This window comes from Nelumbo nucifera, chromosome 2 (genome assembly GCF_055504915.1).
Source record: "Nelumbo nucifera cultivar China Antique chromosome 2, China Antique-T2T, whole genome shotgun sequence".
Classification (NCBI taxonomy): Eukaryota; Viridiplantae; Streptophyta; class Magnoliopsida; order Proteales; family Nelumbonaceae; genus Nelumbo; species Nelumbo nucifera.
The window spans coordinates 30852694-30875384 of record NC_142650.1 but is presented as its reverse complement, the minus strand read 5'-3'; the positions used below and the strand labels follow the sequence as shown (position 1 = coordinate 30875384).

Sequence of the window (22691 nt, the reverse complement as noted above, 5' to 3'; positions counted from 1 at the left end):
TCCTATTAACAATAAAAACAAAACATCTTTGTAGAAATAACAAAACGGGCTGCCTTGAATTTTATTTAGTAATTAGTAAACAAGGCTAGGTCTTTTTAGCTAATTATTTTTTTGGCATTCTCAAATTAGTTATAGCTTTAATTTTTTTATAATGACTGGCAGCTTGATGAGTCTATTTTGTAAGGTTAGTGAACCTACATAATTCCTTTAATTTCATGGTCTTTATTCTCAAAAACAAAAACGTTCTTTTGTCTTGGTAGTTTGTAAACAATTCAACAATATGACAGTCAAATGGGTCAACATATGATATGATATTGTAGTAAAATAGTTTTTTTTTTTAAATAAATATAAATAAATTAATTAACAAAAATGGATAAATTTCTAATATTATATATTTATCATATCAAAATTACAAAAAATAAAAATTATAGAAAAATTTGGGCACATATACAATATTTTAAATTAATTGTATTAGAGAAAAATAAATGTAATAAAGAAGAATTGATTTTATTGTTAATGAAAATGAGATATAAAAATTAAAACTGACAAAAAATGAAATTATTTTTCTACCTTGTAGCGGGTTCATAGTTCAACTCTTTGGATCAACACAAATTAGAAAAAATATAAAAATTTTATATAAAATATTTCGATACATCTATAATATCGAATATTCATAATTTCAAACAAAAAATGAGTGTGATACATAAAATTTATTTTATATAAAAATATAAAAATTGTAGATTATTATTATTATTATTATCATCTAAAACAATCACGCGCACGTTTATTAGTTTTTACTTGGTTCTTTTGAAACTGGTAAATCGACTTCGTTACTAAGCGTAATACGCACATATTTTATAGGAAGAATTCATAATTACGCAAACAGGTTTGCGTTAAGACTTCAGCAGACAACACATCTGACATCTCCTTCACCAACCCAGAAGCACTTGCGTTTCGGTTGTCGACGTTCTCCTTCCACCTTCTTCTCTGTGTCACTAAACTCGTCTCGTTTAAGAAGGAGAAGGAGAAGAAATTTCGAGAAGCAGAATAAACAGATTGGATCCATGGATGTGCCGAGCTCATGGGACGCCCTGCGTAAACAGGTACTGCACCTTTTCTTCATTTCCCTGCATAGATTCTCTTTTCAGTATTTTCGAGGGGAAGTACAGATCGGTAGAGGGTTTCTGTTCTGCATCGCTTTTCAAGATTCGTTCGTTTTTTAGGGTTGTAGGTATGGAACGAGGATCAGATATTTCATTAAATCTCGTGTAGAGAGATTTACATAGATCCTTTTTTGGTCCTAAACTAGGGTTTATCAAGTGCATTTTGGTTTTCTGAGGGAGTTACATTTGGAGTTTATTAGCGTCCGTCCTAAAAGCTTCATATGAGTCAGTGAAAATTTTGGCATGGAGGATTTGGTTCTTTTCATTAAGTAGGAAGTCCTAATCTAGATGAACCAAAATGGGATTCCTGGAGTTTTAAAGATTTGAAATGCATCTGATCTGATCTGTTCTTTCTATTTTCTTTTTGAATACTTCGGATCGCCGAGTATATGAAATTCAAATCTAGATCCGGAATTTGTTAGTTTGGAGAATGTAAATGCACTGTGAATTCAAATGCGAATTAAAGTCGGGGAACTAAATTCTATGTAAAATCTGAGTTTTCTGCCCATCTAAAATTGGTTTATTAGGCTTGTTAGTTTCTCTTATTTCCTGTTTACAGAGAGAAAAAATGACCTTTTTCTTGCCGTTTTAATTATATACATGCAGGCAAGAAAGCTTGAAGCTCAGTTGGATGAGCAAATGAACTCATACCGCAAGTTGGTTTCCACAAAATCTGATGGTGCCGACAATAACGATCTTGAATCTGGAATAGATCGCCTACTTAAACAGCTTCAGCAAGTAAATTCGCAGATGCAAGCTTGGGTATCGTCCGGTGGTTCAGAAATAGTGTCTCATACATTGACCCGGCACCAAGAAATTCTACAAGATCTTATCCAGGTATTATTGCTTCTGACCTACAGGGCAAAAAGAAATTCAAGCCCTCCCTGTTTTTTCATCATCGTTAATGAAGCTTTATGCAATAAGTTATTACCTTCCTAGTTCTAAGTCAGTAAGTGATATGATTGAAGCACAGGAGTTTTATCGGCTTCGCTCTAGCCTTAGAGCCAAGAGAGAACATGCTTCACTCCTTGAGGACTTCAGGGAGTTTGATCGGGCAAGAGTAGATTTGGAAGATGGTGGTCTTTCTGCAGAGCAGGCTCTTCTTAAGGAGCATGCGTCCATCAGCAGAAGTACAGGACAGGTACTGGAATACAATTGATTCTTCTTTTTGATCAAGCACATCCTCCGTCCATTTGTTCTTATCTGAATTGCTTATGATGACCATATTGGAAACAAATATTCCAACTAGGACCATTATCTGATCAGTGGCAATGGTCATAGATCTGGGAGTTGAAACCCAACATATTTCAAACATCTACTATTAAAATAGTTCATATATTTTGAATTCTGACATTGCATACCTGTTAAAGATGTTGCCCTTGTTACCAAGTAGCGTTTGATATGAAAAATGCCATTCATCTTGTACATTAGCTTTTCTTTATGCCAAATAAAGAAAATTTATGTTGTCTATTACTTTTGGCGGAACAATGTTATGAATACTTTAAGGCGATAACTAGTCATTGCCTATGTACTGACCATGCTATAAAAGAATGATATCAAATGTTCATTTTACAGTCTGTGCTTTGCAAACATAAAAATGTTAGATTGGATAGGCTAGGATAGGGAATTACAACCATTGTTTTCCAAAGAAAGAGTGCAACCTTGACTATTTGATTGCCCTTTTTTGTTGCAATTCTATACCAGAACACCATTGATTGAAAGAGAACTTACCATTAAACTTCACTGCCTTCTTTTAGTTTGTGACTTTTTTCTATTTTATATATGTGAGCATCCCAAATTTTTGGTGCTCTTTGCTGGAGTGGCCACCACCACTCAAGGGAGGTGAGCCCCTAACTGGTTTGCCTCTTAACAAAAATCCTGGGGTTCTTTGGTAAGGTGAGTTAGGCACCTCTCCCCCAACCACAATGAACCCCCTGTATATACCTATTCTCCCTTACATAAAACCAAAAAGAAGGAAAAGAAGATGACTAATAAGAAGAGTAAAAGAAAAAAAAGAGAACTCGTTTATGCCATTGGAGGAGCATGAGTTGCGTCTACCTTGCCTCATCATTAGTTTAGAGTTCAGCAAGGTGGCAGTTCTTGGGTCCCCCCCCCCCTCCACCTCCTCTGAACTTAAATCTTATAGAGTGAGCAAGGAGTTTAGGGCTGAAAGTCAAGTCGTACAACCTACCTCAAGAAATTCTCACACTTGGGAATCAAGAAACAATAAAGAAAAGGAAGAAAAAACAAGAAGAAAAGAAAAAATGCCTATAAAGAGGAGGTTTCTTTCAAAGTGTTACCCATGTTCAAGAGATGCTTTTGATTTGAGGGCTTGGATTAGTGGTGGCCTACAACTTAATCAGTGGTGGGAAGATGCTGAATTGAGCATCTCTCGATTATTGACTTGGTGGTGTCTAGAACTAAAGAGGAGAGATAGAGGATAATTGGGCAGGAGAATGATGTGATTAATTAGAGGAGTGGGGGCCCAAGGTGTCGGCTTTTGTTTTTATGGCCTCACGAATGGTCCCCTCCCTGTTATTTATAATGTGGGGGTAGGGGTAGTTTTGGGATTTCTGGAAAAGAGTGGGGTAAAAGGGATAAAGGCATTGTAGAATAGGGGTACTTTGTAAGTAGAGGAGGAGCGTGGGTGTAACTTGGTAATTTCAAGCAAGAGACTTATAAGGGAAGATTCTCTCTCAAAGGGAATCTGTAGAATCCTTTTTTGATGGTTGGGATGCAATGAGGGGGTGAATGAGGATGTAAGCTGGTCAACTAATCAGATTACAGGAAATTAAATCTTTCTAGTTAAGGGGTCAAATGGGGGTATTTTTGGGCGAAATTTGGTGGGCCCACATCTTTGAAGATTTTGAGTTCAATGGTGGCCTTGATTCAGCTTGGGTGTACCTAGATGATGGCTTTTGGTGTTGGATAGTCTCAACCAATGAGAGTAGCTAAAATGGAACCTTCGCTTGATTGAAGGTTAAATGAGGGATTTCTAGGGTGAAATTTGGTATTTAAGAGTTTTTTGGGGGTCTAGAATCTAACGACAATGGTTGATCAAAAGTGGTGTCATGATGGAAGGTTTGAAATTGGAGGGTTTTGGCCAATGGAAAGGATTGAAATGGAGTTTTTGTTTAAGAAGGGGGAAAATGTTGTTTCGTGATGAATTTTGATGTGCCAAGGGTTCAAAGTGTTTGGAGTTTCGGGGTGTCTCGGGGGGTATTTAAGCAACTTTGGGAGTTGTCAGACATAGGAGGTTCTGGTCTTGGGGACAAGTTTAGGGTTAAACCTTGGGGGGATGAGATTAAGGAAGGGGGCAGGTTTGGGGTCGTAGGTGTCGAGTAATGAGAACTCAAATTGGAATTTGGGTTTGATCAAGGGTCAAATAACAAAATCTTTAGTTGAAACTTGGTGGGTAGAGAGATTAAGGAATCCTATATCTAACGGTAGGGGCTGATTGGTTAGAAGAGGTCACAAAGTGTCAGATTTGAAATTTGGGGGTCTTGTCCAATGAAAAGGACCGAAATGGAATCATGGTTTAATCAAGGGGGTAAATGAGGGTATTTTGAGATGAAACTCTTTAGGTGGGTTTTTTAGGGCATTTGGGCTTTAATGGCAATGCTTGGAGGCTCGGTTTCCCAGGAGGGGGCTGTAAGGGGTCTTTAAGCAACTTTTAGGGGTGTTTTAATAACTTTCAAAAGAGGTGAAAATTGAGCCTTTGGGATGAGATTGGACTTAGAAGGGTGGCCAAAATTGGGTGTTGACAATATACCATCGAATAATCATGTTCCTTTACAAACATTTAAAGCAATAGCATGAATATAACAAAATATAGGCATATTCAATATTATTTCAAATAATTACAAACACAAGCAAATAAATAAAGCTTGAAGATACCTTTGTGGTTGACTAGGTTGGCTTGTCGTTAATTGATCGATTGACCTAATTGATGTTTGGTTGTCCTAGACAATCACGACATGAATATTAATAGACTAGTTAGTACCAGTTAGGGAATTAGAGGGAGGAAAGAAGACCACAGAAAAGGGAGATAATCAGGCTGACGGCCATAAGACTTTTTTGGAAGGAGAAAACACTAGTGGCAGCCTGGAATGGAAGGGTGAAAAAAGAACACACGGATTTAATGAGAAAAAAGAAAGGGTAGTGCCAAACGAATTAGAGATTGAAGAAGATCGGCCTAATCTTGTGAAAACTGGAGGGCAAGACACAATGGGAGAATTTGAGGAGGCCTTTGGTGGATTGGGGTTTTTTACTGGAAGTATTGAGAATTAAAGGATTTGGAGAGAGGTGGTGTATTTGGGTTAAGGGTTGTATCTTCATGCCATTACTCCATTCTGGTTAATGGGGTAGCCAAGGATTTCTTCCCGGCAAAGAGAGGTTTAAGACAAGGGGACCCTCTTTCCCCTTTCCTTTTCACCTTGATAGTTGATGTGTTGAGTGTCCAGATTACTAGAATCAATGCTAGAAATTTGCTTAGAGGGTGGAGAGTAGGGAGGGAGGAAATAGTTGTAACCCACCTTCAATTTGCTGATGACTTGATTCTTTTTTATGAAAGAGATCCAGAGGAGTTGGATAATTTAAAGGTCTTGGTAGAGAATTTTGTAAAGGTCTCCAATTTGGGAGTAAGTTGGAATAAAAGTTGTGTAGCTGGATTTAATAGGCAAGAAGTAGAGGTGGCATCTTTGGCTAGATCTCTAGGTTGCGAGGTAAGTGATTGGCCTTTTAAGTATTTAGGCTTTCCTTTGGAAGGAAACCCGAGGTCAGATAGCTTTTGTTACCCAGTTTTGGAAAGATTCTCAAAGAGATTAGCGGGATGGAAAAGGAACTACATCTCTTTAGGGGGTAGAATCACTCTAATTAAGTCAACACTAGCAAATTTGCCAATTTAGCTCAAATCTTTGTTAGTTTCTTTGTTTTTAGATTGGATTTTGCTTTATTTGGAGCTAATATGCATGTTTCTTACCATAGGTTGCTATGATTAGTTGAGTGCCAATGTTATAGATTTCTTCTTTTTCATTTCTTAGCCAATGTCTAAGTGTTTGGAATCCAATGGAGTGTGTTTAGTTTCTTGGACATTTCAGCCCATGTGCTTACTAGTAGGAAGGTTAGAGGGGAATAAAAAAAGGCTTGGGAAGAGATTTTCAATCACTTTGCTTCCCCTTCGGCATTTTCGAATGAAGCACTACTTGTAGGAGGCTCCTTGAATAGAAAAGAGAGGGGGAGCTGATATGCTTTTGGATGGTGAGAATAGAAGAGTTGCCACACTTTCTGAGGTTTCTTCATCTCAACAACTATAGGAGCTTCAACCAGCAGATGAACTGACAAAGAACATAGTTGTACATTTGCCAGACTGGCAGAGCACAGGAAAGGAGAAAAATGGCGGAGGCTTTTTTACCGGCAAGGAGCTGGAGAAGATCTATCAAGGTGGAGAGTAAAGTGCTGATACTGGAAGACATGTTTCATCAGAAGGAGTTGACGGTGAAGATTAGAGAAAGATCAAGAGGGATGGTGTTTCTGGTTGGCGAAGCTATGGTATGGTTTCAAAGCTTTTTCGATGGTGCAGTTAATGTTAGTTGGTCTATGGGGTGGAAAGATACTTTCAGAACTTCAAGGAAAGAGTATGCTGCATAACGAAGGAGAAATTCCAAAGGGTGGTTCGTGATGTTAGAAGAAAGATTTGAAGAAAAGGAAAAACAAATAATCATCATACCAGAAGGAAAAAGGCTGGAGGGTTGGATAAAGGTAGCAAACGGGATTCACCAGTTTGTGGTAAGAATTTGGACCAAGGCTGCGAAGGAACAATCTAAGAAGCCTGTAGCTAAGGAAAATACTTTGAGAAGGAAAGAGGACTTGAAAGTCTGGAGGGAAATATTGGAGAAAGCAGGGATTGAAGAAAAGGAAGAAAATAATGGAGCTACGTCGATTGTTTGCTCTGCGCCTATACCAAAGATTTTGGTTGAAGGGGAAAAAGGTGATTGGAAGCGAAAGCTAATTTTATCAGCGAAGAATGTAGTGAAGGATTGGAAGCTGATCTTGGAGGAGGTGATGGAAAAACTAGGCATTGGAAGCTGATCTTGGAGGAGGTGATGGAAAAACTAGGCCTGGATCGGACAGCTATTCTAGTCCCTTTTTTTGATAAGAAGGTAGTGCTAGATGCGGGAAATGCATAGTTGGAGTCTATGACTGTAGAAACGAAAGAAGGGCTGATATTGGTCAAAAGCTGGTGGCCCTCTTGCAACTCAGTGGATCTTGTAGACGGTTGCTTTCAAGTGAAACTGCTTGGACTGCCATTCAATCTGTGGCAGAAATCCTTCCTCGAAAAGGTGGCGATCGCCATGGGAGGGGTGCTTGTCTCCTTAAAAAAATTGGATCTCAAAGTTGCTCGATTAAGAGTAGCGGGTGTCAAGCCGGAAAGAGTTCTGCATTCGGTTGAAGTCCAAAGGTTGGGTAGCGTTGGAAATGGAAGCATTGCTCTGGAGTAGAAGTCCAAAGGTTGAAGAAGAACTTGACGTGGCTGGGTGGGTGACATGTGGGGGCATTAGGAAAAGAGAAGAGTGAGTCATACTTAAAGAAGAGGGCATACTTTTTCTCAGAAAGGGAGTTTTGTTCAAATAACCCCTGTAGCAAGGCGGGGTTTTACTCCTATAAGGAAGTTCTAAAGTCGGGAGGAAAGTTGTGGGGTGTGCGGGGCCCACTTGAGAAGGATAAGAGACATGTTTGTTCCCAAGAACACGCGGATGAGAGGAAGGAGTCGATGGACCGAACCGGGGCTTGGTCCGATCAACCAGGTCACGCAGTTGGACACCAGCCGGCACGAGGGTGCGTTAGTAATCACGTGAGGTTGAGGGGTGAGTCGTTGAGAGACCAAAGTGGTGGTCTATCTTCGTCCCCAACCTCTGGAAGGGCCATCATAGGCATGAAAGGGGTTGAACTGAATTGGATGCCCAGATCTAATGGCTCGGTGGGGCATCCAAACCCAAGATTTTCCAGGCAGGGGCGAAAAGAAGATAGTGACATTGATTGGTGCAGTTTAGAAGAAGAGTGCTTTTCAAGCTCCGATGAGCCAAACAACATAGGAAGTGTGGTTGAACATCAGGCTGATGTAGTGCTGGAAATGGAGGACTGTGTTCTGGACCGTTTCTTCAATCTCCAGTTAGATGAGAGACGATCTCAGAGCAAGTTGGATAGCAAAATCTTAGCAGCGTAGGTCTATTCTGGCTAGGAGGATGACACGAACTCAAGAAAGGGGGGAGCCGACCAAAACCAGCGGCAATCATAGGGGTTGGACATTACGAACGGGGAGAATAGCCAGAGGTTGAACGCAGAGACACCAACAAGGGCCGAGGCACCAATAACAACTCAAACTGTCAACATTGCACCTGTAGAAACCCAACTTGGAACACCTACTGCGGAGGGTTTGAGGGTGATTGATAAGGATCTGCCTTCGAACCTCTCTTTCATCAACCTAAATCTTCAAGGTACTGTTGTGAATTCTATTTTGGCGACTAATGGTTTCTCTAGTGCTTGTGCAGGAGTTTCCGATTCCCATCAACTTCTGAATAAGCCTTTGAATACCGTGATTGCTAATGAGAGAGGATCTAGCAGCAAGGGGGAGGGAGATTTAGAGGGACAGAAGGAAAAGGAAGGAGAGAAAGGAGAGATGATAACAAAGAAGGTGATAGGAAGGAGAAAAGAAGTAGTGAAAGAAGAAGGGGAGCTAGAAAAGCAGGTGAATTTAGAGGTCTCTGAGTCAGATGAGGATCTTTCTCTTAGGGAATGGGCAGAGAGATTAGGTCTGAGAGTCTCTAGCTTACCTGTAGAAAAAAAGCAATAGAAGGAAGAGGAGGTTAGTGATCTCAAAGGAAAAAGAAAGAGGAGGTAGGTGAAAAAGATAAAAAATGACAGGAGGAAGGACAAGGAGATGGGAGAGAAAAACTTTAGTAGGAAAGGTAGGAAATAGGAAGGATAAGCTAGAGGGGGGAAAAGAAGCTGATTTGAAGATGAAGGTTATGAGTTGGAATGTTAGGAGTTTGGGTAGTGCAAATAAAAGAAGAATAATTAAGGAAGTGATTAAAAGAGAAAAGCCGGAGGTGGTTTTGTTACAAGAGTCAAAAGTGCAAGGTTTTGATAAGAGATGGGTGAGAAGTATATATGGGGGGGGCAGGGGTATAGGGTGGGCTCATGCTCCATCTTGGGGTGCTTCTGGAGGAATAATCACACTGTGAATTGAGGAGTCAGTGGAGTGCTTAGAGGAGTTGATAGGCAGATTTTCGGTGTCGGTAAAATTGAGGAATGTAAGTGATAATTTCACTTGGGTGATGTCAAATGTTTACGGGCCGAATTCTTATAGGGACAGAAATAAATTGTGGGAGGAATTGGCGGCTGTTAGAGGATTGTGGCAAGGGCCTTGGTGTGTGGGAGGTGACTTCAATGTGATTAGACACACAGATGAATCAAATAACCCTAGACAAAAGATGACCACCAGCATGAGGAGATTTAACAAATTTATAGAAGATTTAGAACTGAAAGAGGTCATGACAGGACAAAACAGATTTACTTGGACCAATTATCAGGAAAGCCCTACTCTATCCAAATTACATAGATTTCTAGTGACACAAGAGTGGGAGGATCATTGGGGGAATTTGACAGGTAGAGTATTACCTAGGCTAATGTCGGATCACTGGCCAATTTGTTTTACTCAAGAAGGGAATGGGGGCGGACCAAAGCCTTTTCGGTTTGAAAATATGTGGCTCACAGTCCCGGGCTTTGTGCAAAAGGTGAGAAGCTGGTGGGAAGAGGACACCTCGGTGGCTAGATGGGAAGGGATTAGATTCCATAGAAAGCTTAAGAATTTGAAAGGAAAGCTAAAGGAGTGGAATTCCAATCAGTTTGGGAGGATTGAAGAAAGAAAGTCTACCTTGATTAGTCGGATTGAAGAGATTGATAGAAAAGAGGAAGAAGGACAAATGGGCCTGGTCGAGAAGGAGAGGATAAATTTGAAAAAAGAGTTGGAAGTTACACTATTGAGAGAGGAAATATCATGGAAACAAAAGTCAAGAGAAAGGTGGATAAAGGAAGGTGATGGGAACACTAGACACTTTCATGCAATCGCAAATGGTAGGAGAAGGAAAAATTGCATCTCTGTGTTGGAATTGGAAAATGGAATTATCATCACACAACAGAATGACATCGCAAAGGCTTTTGGGGATCACTTCAAACAAATTTATAGAAGGCCAGTAGAGAATAGACGAATCTTAGAGGGTTTGACATGGCCTGTTTTAGATAGCACCTTGAGTAGAGAATTAGAAAGTGGTTTTAAGTTGGAAGAAGTAAAAGCAGCTATTTTCTCTATGGATAGGTCCAAGGCTCCGGGTCCAGATGGATTTACCATGGCTTTTTACCAAGATTGTTGGGAATGGCTTAAGGAAGATTTAATGAAGGTTTTTGAGGAATTCTATCACAGAGGGATGATAAGTAGAGGGGTTAATGCTACTTTTATTGCATTGATTCCTAAGAAATCAGGAGCATGTCACCCCAAGGACTTTAGACCAATAAGCTTAGTGACAAGTCAATACAAAATCATAGCCAAGGTTCTCTCTAACCGCCCAAAGAAGGTACTTCCATCAATCATATCACAGTATCAAGGAGCTTTTATCAAAGAAAGACAGATTTCAGATCAGCTGCTCATTGCAAATGAGTGTGTAGAGGATTTTAGGAAGAATGGGAGGAAAGGTATTGTGTGCAAGTTGGATCTGGAGAAAGCCTACGATTTTGTGGACTGGGGTTTCTTAATTGAAGCTTTGAGCAATTGTGGTTTTGGTGCAAGATGGTGCAAGTGGATTAGAGGTTGCCTAAAATCTTGTCATTTTTCAGTCTTGGTGAATGGGTCAGTTATAGATTTCTTTGGTGCTATGAGAGGCCTGAGACAGGGGGATCCTCTTTCACCATTTGTATTTACTATTGTTGCAGAGGTGTTCAGCAGATTGATCATAAAAGCGGATGAAATGGGTGTCTTAAGAGGGTGGAGAGTGGGGAGAGACAGGGTGATGGTAACCCATCTTCAATTTGCAGACGACATCATTATTTTTTGTGAGGGGGAAGGTGAGGAGGAGGCTAGGAATATGAGGAGGTTATTGTGCTTGTTTGAGATGTTGACAAATCTGAAGGTTAATCTCAATAAAAGTGTAGTAGCTGGGGTAAATATGGGGCAGGAGGAGTTGGAGCTGTGGGCAAGGGAACTCAGATGTGTGTCTAGTGATTGGCCTATGAAGTACTTAGGACTCCCTTTAGGTGCAAACCCTAGGTCTGTGACCTTCTGGAGCCCGGTAGTGGAGAGATTTGAGAAGAAGTTAGCGGCTTGGAAGAGGAACTATATTTCTTTGGGAGGTAGGATAACCTTAATCAAATCCACCTTAGCTAACATTCCGGTCTATTACCTATTGTTGTTTAGTGTACCTCAGGTGATTGTTAAGAAGTTGGAGAAAATTATGCAGGTTTTCTTGTGGGAATCGGGAGAAACAAAGAAGGATCACCTAATCAGATGGGAAATAGTTTGTAGATGGAAGGAGGATGGAGGGCTGGGGTTAGGAAGGCTGAAAGAAAAGAACCAGGCTCTTCTGGGGAAGTGGTTGTGGGGATTTCCGAGAGAATCAGACAGGTTATGGCATAAAGTGATCGCTAGTATTCATGGGCTCTCTGTGAATGGGTGGGACGCTGAAACTTCTAGCAAGGCCTCTTGCTTTTCACCCTGGAGAGCAATTCAGAAATGCCTTCCATCCTTTCTCAATCACATCAGATTCGATTTTAATTCAGGCAACAAGATCAAGTTTTGGGAGGATCTTTGGGTGGGTGAAGTCCCTTTAAAGGTTTCTTTCCCTTCTTTGTTCACCCTTTCTGCTCTCCAGGGTAAGCCAATTTCTGAGTTTCTGTTCTCCTCTCCCTCGGCTAACAGGCTTGGGTGGAATCTAGGTTTTCGTAGAAATGTGAGGGACACTGAGTTAGGCCTTCTTTCAAATCTTCTACACATTCTTGAAGGGGTTTTCCTAGACCTAAGTAAACAAGATGATAGAATTTGGACTCTACATCCTTCTGGGGTTTTCAGTTGTGCTTCTTTTTTCAAATTGTTGACTGTGCCTTCTCAACCAAATACTCCCTTTCCAGTCAAAGAGATTTGGTGTCATCCGATTCCCCCCAAAGTGAGTGCTTTTTGTTGGGAGGTCTTCCATGGTGCAATCAACACTTGTGATATTTTACAGAGGAAGAGACCTGGATGGTGCCTCTCCCCTAATTGGTGCTGCTTGTGTAAATCCAATGGTGAATCTGCTCTTCACTTGTTCATTTCCTGTCCTTTTGCTTGTGGTATTTGGGATCGGTTCTTTTCTCTTTTTGGGTGCAGGTGGAATAATCTGGACAGATTGGACAGGTTGTTCGATAGATTCACTTTCAGCTGGCCAAAAAGGAGGGGAAGACTGATGTGGAGGTGCACAAGAGCAGCAATAATATGGACCCTATGGGAGGAAAGAAATAAGTGTATATTTGAGGAAAAGAAAAGAAGCAAGGAAGCATTAATTGAAGGGATCATTGGCAAAAGTGGCCTTCTGGATAAAGACTTTGGAGTTGTTCTCAGATTTCTCTATTGATGATATATTAAGGAACTGGAGAACAATTGCAGCCTCAACTTCAGCTAAGCGGAGGACACTAAAGGAATGGGAACCCCCAGAGGTAGGTTTCCTGAAATTAAATTTCGATGGAAGTAGTTTTGGGAACCCAGGGCCCTCTGGAATTGGAGGGGTTCTAAGGAATGAAAGCGGAGTGATTTTGGGAATGTACTCAGGTCCCATTGGGGTGTGTGACTCTGTAACAGCTGAATTGAAGGCAGTACTTTATGGGATGCAGAAATCTTTGGAAATGGGGTTCCAGAAGCTAATAGTTGAAGGCGACTCCAAAATAGTAATAAGTTGGTTTAAGCAGAATGAGAAGATTCCTTGGTTTTTCAGAAACAATTTCAAACAGTTCAAGAGGTTCTCAAGGGATATGCAGCTGATATTTCAATGGGCTCCTAGGTCGGCAAATGGCTTAGCTGACCATCTAGCAAAGCAAGGGGTAAACAGAGCAGAGTGCTTTTGGGCTCAATTGTGAGACTCATCATCAATTTGTCTATGTTTTGTATTGTTGGTAGCCGAGGCTGACCATGTTTCTGTATTATCTTTTTTCTCTAAGTAATGAAATCTACTTTGATTACTGATCAAAAAAAATGAGAGGGGGAGCTGATCTCACCTTTAACTTTGCTTCAATGGAGTTCTTTGAAGGGCCTTAATTAGCTAAAATGTTCAAGAACCTATCTACCCACAATGTAGGTTCATTCCAACACATGAGACTAAAAATTTGTCAAACTTCTTTTTATTGCTTTTTCAATCACTTTGCTTCCCTTTAAGCATTTTCGAATGGAGCACTACTTGTAGGAGGCTCCTTGAATAAAAAAGAGAGGGGGAGCTGATCTCACCTTCACTTTGCTTCAATGGAGTTCTTTGAAGGGCCTTAATTAGCTAAAGTGTTCAAGAATCTAACTACCCACAATGTAGGTTCATTCCAACACATGAGACTAAAAATTTGTCAAACTTCTTTTTATTGCTTTTTTTTTTTCTTTTTTTTTTCTAGGGGAATGGTACTACACTTTGCTTATTATGGGAGAGGGGAGCCTAACACCTTCCCTCTCTCCCCTAAAAGGTACCTAGAAGAGTCTCGATTTGGCTATGTGAGAGTCATTTTTTGTTTTTTGAACGTGGGAGGCCCATCACTCCCATGTTTCTTTCTTTGAAGGGTGGCGGCTCCAGTCAATTTCAGCCATGAAGTGAACCCCAAATCAATTAGGATGTTCACAATTTAAATTCAATTAATGGTTTTGATAGAAACCTTGATTTTAGAAGAGGTTTGAGGGATTCTAAACTACCTAGTGTCCTTACATTGCTCAAGCCCCTAGAAAAAGTCATTCTTGATCCCTCTAAACTAGATGGACGAATTTCAACTCCCTCTCTTGCTTCCTATTATTGTGCTTCTTTTTTCAAGGCTTTCACCCAATCTCTCTTTAAATCCTTGCAACGTTTTCCTGTCAAGGAGGTATGGTGTAAGTCTATCCCCTCCTAGAATTGGGACTTTTTGTTGGGAAGTTGTACACAAAAGAATAAGTACCTTTTGCTGATTTGTCCTTGTTAAAGAGGTTTGGTGTAAGCCTATTCCTCTCTAGGTTGGGAGTTTTTGTTGGGAAACTATGCTGAAAAGAATGAATACAAGTGATCTACTTCAAAGAAAGAGGCCCATGGCTTGCTTATCCCCGCATAGGTGTATACTCTGCAAAGCTGATGGGGAAACTGGTTACCACCTATTAGTCTTGCCATTTTGCTAAAACTATTTGGGATTGGATCTTTTCACTTTTCGGGTGTAGGTAGAATCCCCCACTGAATGTGCAAAGCTTGTTTTCTCCCTCTTACTTCAAATGGCCTTTGGAAAGAGGAAGGATTTTGTGGAGGTGCATAAGGGCTGCTGTTTGCTGGTCTTTATGGGAAGAAAGAAATTCAAGAACGTTCTCTGACAAAGAGAGAAGCTTTGGAAACATAATAGATCTAATCCACATAAGGGTGGCACAATGATTGAAATCTTTGGATTTTTTCACAGATTTTACCTTTGATGACTTGCTATGAAACTGAAAAGAGATAGCAAGTTCTGCCCAGGTTAAAAGGGTTCCAAGTCCTTGGATCCTTCCCCCCCACTGGCTTTAAAAAACTGAACTTTGATGGCAGTAGTATAGTGTACCCAGGGAAATATGGTATTGGGGGAGTTTTCAGGAATGAGGATGGGAATGTTTCAGCCATTTTCTCAGGCCCAATTGGTGAAGGTGACTCTCTTAGGGCTGAGATCTCTGCGGCCTTTGAAGGAATCCAAAGAGCAAAAGAAATGAATATAAGGAGACTTGTAATTGAAAGTGACTTGGAGGTGGTAGTAGGTTGGTTAAAAGAAGACAAGACTGGATTGTGGAGTTACAACAATGAAAAGTAAAAATTCAAGTGGCTGGCTAAGGACATTGAGATAAAGTACAGTTGGGTGAAGAGATCTGCTAACTCGTTTGCTGATAGGTTAGCCAAGCAAGGGGTGTTTAGGGAATCTATGTTTTGGGCTCATTTTTAATCTGTCTTTTGATTTTCTTTTGGGGGCTCTATCCCTATTATGGGGGAGTTAAGACGGTTTATCTCCCCTTTTTGTACTTAAAATTTCTTAATGATTAATGAAAGTTACTTGTTATTGATAAAAAAAATAAATACTTTAGATGGCTCCAAGGAAAGAGGCAAAAGTGGCGTTTATCCCCTCATTGCTTTATTCTTTGTAAAGCCAACGGTGAGACTTGCAATCACTTATTTATTTCTTGTTTCCTTGTTGTTGGCATTTGGGAATGGTTCTTATTGTACTCTTTTTTCTCTATTTAACATTAACGAAAAGCTGCAGTTATTGATAAAAAACTTTTAGAAATACCAGTGTGATTTATTATCTAGAAATTTTTATGATATCAATATATCATCATCATCTAAGCCTTATCCCAACTATTTGGGGTCAGCTACATGAATCCTGTTTTGCTATTCTATTCTGTTTAGTGCCATATCCATTGTTAAATTATTAGCATTTAAATCATTCTTATTACAACAGTTTAGCCCATGTCTTTTTCCTTTCTAGTTTTTCCACTCATTCATCTCAGCATATGCATTTGTGCCACACTCATTTTTGGACATGTTTCATGACTGCCCAATACTCTGCTCCACATGGTTCAAAGTATCGATACACCAGATATATGCAAACCTATGTATCGGGTGTTTCAACAGCTTACAACTTTTTCTTTTTTAGTTTTTTTTTTTTTTTTTAAGTGATCAGGGGGGTCAGTCTTAGACCTGTCTACCCCCTGGAAAGACCAAAAATTCTGAAAGCCCTTTATTTTCTGCATCGACAAGCTCCCAATATGATATGATATGCTCAATACAGGGCATATTATGTCGACTTTTTGAACGTTGATGCTCCATATAACATTGTTCTTACAAAAGTTGTTTATGATACGCTGTTCAGATAACTTGGTAGCATTCTTGCTATGAAGTATACCATAAAAAGTGTCCATGCAGTATCAAGTATCATTTAAGATGTAAATGGTATCTGGCCTAGGTGTGGTAAGCATGTAAGGCTGTCTAGGTATCATAGCTTATCAATTCACCACAGCTACATGGTGATTTGATGATGAAGCAGAAGCAGGATACCTTAAGGATGCAATCAAGTATCCCCCCTGTACTTTACCTATAAAAAGTTTTACATTCAAAGCCATTGGTGCTATTTATTTGCAACCAAGTAGTAACACAAAATACAGGCGAGCTGATTCCATTTCTTCACATTCACTTGGAGACTATTAAAGGCCTTCAATGTGTTTGAAGTTCAAAAGATTGGTCCTTTTGGATTGCTGATTACCTAGGGTTTAAGAAGAGCCACCTAAACTATGCGTAGGGTGAGATTGAGCAAGGCATCTTTTTAGCATGATGCCATGATCTGCAAAATAAAGATTACCAATAATTCCAATGCCAACCAACAATTCTTGGTGAAATAGAAGAATAAATAAAAATCAGAAATCATTTATCTAAAAACCGGACTGCACCAGCTGATTCAACAGGGTTGGCTGGAACTAGGTGTGATCATGGGGTCTGGTACCTAGTAATAAGGGCCTTAATACAAACTTTTGCCTGACGTGGTCTTTAACCTGTCTTTTCTGGGCCTAAAGTATATATTTCCAGTCTGGGCCAGGCTAAGCCTGGACTGAAAACCTACACCTAGTATCTAGTAACGTGGATGATTTCTTTGACCAAGGGTCCATGGACACTCCAGCAATTTATAAGAGAAGCTAGATCTCTCGCTTCTAGAACAAATGCGTCGTTGATCCAGATTCCAAAGATCGCCAATTTATAAGAGAAGCTATATATATATTTTTTGGTGAAATTCCACTTCTGAAGATTGATTTTCTACTTTTTCGTTTTTCCTTGACATAATGTTAATGTATTTAACTGGCCAGAAATCAGAACAATGGCTGAGTAATCTTGCAATTTCTATGGTACTGAAAAGATACTGAACCTAAAAGAGTTAAACCAATTAGAATCCTAGGTGATTTTGAGTGAAATACCAGTTGATTTGTTATTAATTTGTTAGGTACCATACCTATTTTTGTATCACACTAGGACTCTTTGTACTTTTATCTTTTGCTGTTCCACTAGCTGACCCAAATGACGAGGATGCTCTTCCACATGAGTGGAGATGTGATGGCCACAGAGGCATGACTGAGGTTTTTGATTTAGAGTAGTAACGGATTCTACATGAATGAATATTAGCATCAAGAACAGAGGACGATGAGGAAGAATCTTTTGAATCATAGATTCTACAAGTTCAGGATCTGCAAGGAGATATTGTCTCAGCAGCTAATCCACTACTCATGTTTAATTAGCTGAGGAGTTTGAAATTTTGAATGAATATTAGCATCATGTTTAATTCTCTACCAATGGATAGTTCAAAAAGAGTTTTGTAAAAGATGCAGATGCTGAGTGGCAGGCAATTGCATGAATCTTGCATGTGTGCTTGGTAATGGGTTAGCAGATTAAAACAATTCATGCACTCGTGGAACTAGTAATTTTGTTTATCTATTTCAGTCTTACATCCTATTTTTGTTTATTGCCTTCTTTTAGTGTAGGTTAACTGATGCTATCAGTGCCTGTCAGATTTTGCCAGGTTATAGCCTCCAGAGCCTTGTACTCATCTATGTTAAAGTCAAAGTTCCTTTCAATTGCTTATTCTATCAAACTGACATTCTTAATGATGGGCTTCTCTATTTTTACATGTTTGAAGCTAATAAATAGTTTAAACTATATATATGCTGGTAACATTCCAAGTGTGCATGAATTTATTCGAGTTTTTTAGTGTACACCTCTCTCTTTAAGAGTTATATTCCATTGATTAAGGTTGCTCTACTCTGTCTCAAGTGAATGCTATCCATAAAAAGATACCAATATAACATGTTCTCGTGTCTACAGATGGACACTGTGATTTCCCAAGCACAAGCAACGCTTGGAGCACTTTCTCTTCAGCATGCAACATTTGGGGGTATCAGTTCGAAGTTGACAAATGTTAGCAGTCGTTTTCCTACGGTATGATCGTTATTTAAAATGCTTGGTTAGGTTGGGCTTTCTTTTTGCCAATTGACATATTTGAATACTGAGTAATTGCTTATACTCTTCTGAAATATTTGTGCAGGTAAATAATATTCTGTCAGCAATAAAAAGGAAAAAATCCATGGATACCATTATCCTTTCCCTTGTTGCTTCTGTTTGCACATTTCTTATACTGATTTACTGGTTGACCAAGTAGGAAGGTAATGTGGGTCTTGGGTGGAGCTTTTGTCATTATTCTTTATTGTTATATTGTAAGTAAGAACATTGTTGGTTCTTGAATGCTTTCTTATTCAATGAAATTTTGTATACTTGTTATCTATCTGGTCTAAGTGGTGTTTGCCTTCTAAGTGTGTTTGGGTACTGCAAGGACATTGGACCAGGACAAATCACTTATGGAGTTTGCATTGGTAACTATAGTGGTCAAAAGCCAAATTTAGCATATTTTGATGTACAGTCTGTCTATCCCAAATTTCATGCAAGGATTTGCTCATGAAATTGTAATAATAGTGTAGTACCAAAAAAGTGATAAAACAGTGATAATATTGTTTTAAGATGTGCAAGGTCCGTGCCTTGAGGTTTGGCTCAAGGAAAAGCTTTAGGAAAAATTGCTTGAGGATCAACTTTAAAGCCCATGCCTTACACCTTGAGATGCCTTACAAAACTGAGTTTATGGTGGATTTCATACTCCATATAGATAAGCTCCTCTGGTACTCCATTATAGGAGTATACTGGTTTCACCGTACTTATCCATCATTTTTAAGATTAGTACAATATAACGGATCTGTTGAAGGTTAAAGAAATATCTAAATTGTGAGGAGGTATACATTTTTGTTGATGCGAAATCAGACTTTTGAACCAGATAATCAGGGTTCATGAAGAGTTAGGTAATCAGTATAAACAATTTAGTAGTGGGAAAATAATCTGCACGTAATATTACTGCTGGGTCTATTACTTTACTAATCAGCATTTATTGTTAGACCAATATAATCGGCTTCTCATTCACAAGCAAGAAGATTGGATTTGTTTCATGTTTCTATTTAATGGGTGTTCTTCCTAGGCTCAGTTATCTGATTTTGTGGTATTTCCTATTCTGTTTCTCCTTTTAGAACTAGTACCTCTTTCTGGTCACCATGTTTTGGGTGTATTCAATAATCATAGTTTGGGTTGACAGGGTTCTTTAAGAGTAAAACCTGAATTGATAGCGGGTTTCAGCATCTCTTGGGAATTTGTTGGACATATCTTAGCTTTTTCTTCCAGCCAGGGGCTAGGAAAATCCAACTGTACCACACACTATCACATTTAAAGATGAAATGATGGGTCCAACATGGTAAACGTCTTATTCTCGAAAAGTTTGTGGCCATTGAATTTAAATTGTTGATTTGGTTCAACTTCTCAGAGACAACAAAGAACACAATGAATTTAATTTGTTGAGCCTTGGTTGAATATTCATTTAGAACTGGATGATGAATCTCACCTTTTACATTCTAATCCTAGAAGCCTAAGCGTGAAACGACTACTGTTATACCTCTTCTGGTATTAGTAAGGTTTCTCTTGTCAACTGTCATGTTCTCTTTTTTATAGGTTTATCCAATTCTCTAGAACTTGTAAGAGCGCTACTATCCATTTCATTGGCTTTTGGCGTTACTTTGTCACATGCAGTTCTGGCCAATTTCTTGTTCCATACATGGCCTTGACAAGACCAACCTAATTGGTGCTTGGTGCTTCTTATCTCAAATCCAATCCACCGACCAGAGGCCCAACTAACCTGAGATTGATAATGAAAGAAATCAGTGAACTTGCGGGTAGGGGGTGTCTATTTGAAGTTCAACCCACCATCTGACCTGCCAATGTGCTAATCCGTTAATAAACCTATTTAGATAAAATTAAATGGGCTGGGTTCAATGCAAGCCGACCTTGACCCAACCCATTAATCTTTTAATTGGTTAACTGAGAATATGAGATATACACAAGTTGCATAAAAATATAACATGAATTGCAAAATTTACATAAAAATAACAGAGGAATTGCAGAAAATATTAATATATGTTGCAGAATAAAAAAAGGCCCCCAAATATTAATCACCTGATTTGCTCGTGTCTCTACAAATTCCTGATTTTTTCTATTTTTTATTTTCTGCAAAATAAATTCATTCACCAAAGAAATCAAGAAATAACCATCAATCCTCAGCGATCGGATTGGCTGCCCACATAGTGCTGCGTTCGACAGCCCATCCCCTCCGTGCACTGGGAACATCTCCCCATGGGCGGTGGGGTCCTCGTGGGGTGCACTACGTGGACACCCGATCCTGTCTCCAATCCTCATACTTCAATGCCTCTTATTTTCCTCCATTTATTTCTACTTTCTAGGTCCTTTCTGATTACTCTCTGATTAGTTCGTGTAGGCCGTTAGGGTTCTTCAACATTCTCTAATTTGTGATAGAAAGGAATTTAGGGTTTTATTAGGGAAGAAGAACACATGAGGAAATGCATAGATGCAAATGAACAAGAGAAAGGGAAAGATTGTGACTACAAGAAGTTGAAAACAAGAGAATGATCTTTCTTCAGTTGTGGTTGCTTGTAGCCTGCTAGAGAGAGGGGAAGAGGAAGAGTAGAAAGAAGAAAAATTAAACAAGAATAGGAGAGAACCCTACCTTGCTAATGGATATCCAATGGGTAACCATGATTAGGGCTGCAATTGAATCGAGCTCTGATCAAAAGTTTGGGCTCAAGTTCAATTAGTCTCAATTCGAGTTCTATTCTAGTCGAGTTTGAATCTTGAGGTAAGCTCAATTAGTTATTTGAATTCAAGTTCAGCCCAAAAGCTCAGAAGCTTGATTTGATTAACATATACATACATGCATACTTCCATAAATATATTACAGAATATAAAAATATATTTTATAATATATATTTTTATATTCTATAATATATATATCATATATATTTATAAAATATAAAAATATATTCACTTTCAAACTTTTGAACCAAATTCAAGTTTATCAAATATTTAATCAAACCGAAAAATAGAGTTCAAATCGAACTCGAACTCAACTTGAGCTTAATGGTATTTTAGTCAAACTGACGTAGGGCATGCAGGAGTTTGACTTGGCTAGGCTCGATTGCACCCCTTAACCATGACCCAACCCGCCCAACCCATTAAATGTCCACTTATGGAGTTAACAAACTCGCAAATGACCTTGAACTAAGCAAATAGTTTCAAACCCATTAATAAATGAGTGGGTTGGGTAGGTTCAATATGTTGTGTTGGAAATTGTCACCCCTATTTACAGGGTGTCCTTGAGTTGGCTTTACAACTTTCAATCAAGTAAATATTCAGATTGTGTTATATGAAGGAACCTAAGAGTAGCTTCAATAGGTGATAAAATGAGAAAGTAGACTAAGTTGGTTTCATCATGTGTATAAAAGACCATTTATAACACCCACTAGAAGAAATAGTAAAAAATGATTTAAACAGCCATAATTTGACAATAAATAATGGCACTGAACAAAATGGAATGGTGAAATAACACTCATGTAGCCAATCCTGTATAGTTAAGACAAGGGTTAAGGACCATTTGGTAACAGCTGAAGTTAAAGACTTTTTTTTTGTCTTCTAATTAAAAAAATAATTAAATAATAAAATACTCACAAATATAATAATCTATCAAATTTCAGCTTCAGCCATTAAAGAGACCCCGACCTCCTTAAAATCTTATTTACTAAAGACAAAGGACAATGCAATAAGCTTTTCAGTTCAGCCACTTAAATTGTGATGATGATGATGAAGTAAATATTCTAGATGGTGGGACACCATGTGGAATCTAGTAAGCAGATAAGGCCAGATCACCCACTAGAAAATGGGTCATTTGGGTTTCACATAAAGAGCATTAAGACAAAATTGAAGCTTTAGGGTGTATGGCTAATGAATGTGACCTCGGAGTGCTGGACCTTTTGGCAGGTCGATAGGGCTGTTCATAACAGACCCAAACCGACCAACCCAGTCCGATCCAACCCGAGTTGGTCGGTTTTTTTTGGTATCGGTCGGTTTCGGGTTATAAAAAAATATAAACCGATAGTTTGGTTCGGTTTACCGAAACCGAACTGACTTACATATATATTATATATATAATATATTTCAGATATTATATATATATATATCTGATATATTTCAGTTTTAATATATATATTTCAGCTTTATTTCAGAAATATACATATTATATATAAAATATTAGTTTTAGTCCATCAAATCATTTTTAATTTTCAGGCATCCAGCC

The 22691-nt window shown here is 38.9% G+C and overlaps 1 protein-coding gene across 1 annotated transcript; it reads left to right on the top strand.

Moving 5' to 3' along the window:
* The first annotated feature begins 873 nt into the window (after positions 1-873).
* On the top strand, positions 874-18735 carry LOC104603351 (Golgi SNAP receptor complex member 1-1). Its single transcript, XM_010267368.3, has 5 exons — positions 874-1103; positions 1770-2000; positions 2137-2304; positions 18281-18394; positions 18501-18735. The coding sequence occupies exons 1-5, from the start codon at positions 1065-1067 to the stop codon at positions 18612-18614; spliced, it is 666 nt and encodes a 221-aa protein (XP_010265670.1). The 5' UTR covers positions 874-1064; the 3' UTR covers positions 18615-18735.
* Positions 18736-22691: the final 3956 nt, after the last annotated feature.

What these genes read in the sequence shown, in the direction of transcription:
- LOC104603351 (XM_010267368.3), top strand. Translation starts at nt 1,065, where the DNA reads ATGGATGTGCCGAGCTCATGGGACGCCCTGCGTAAACAG. An exon ending in TTCTACAAGATCTTATCCAG is followed by an intron (nt 2,001 to 2,136) that starts GTATTATTGCTT and finishes ATTGAAGCACAG; the next exon opens with GAGTTTTATCGGCTTCGCTC. An exon ending in TTAGCAGTCGTTTTCCTACG is followed by an intron (nt 18,395 to 18,500) that starts GTATGATCGTTA and finishes ATATTTGTGCAG; the next exon opens with GTAAATAATATTCTGTCAGC.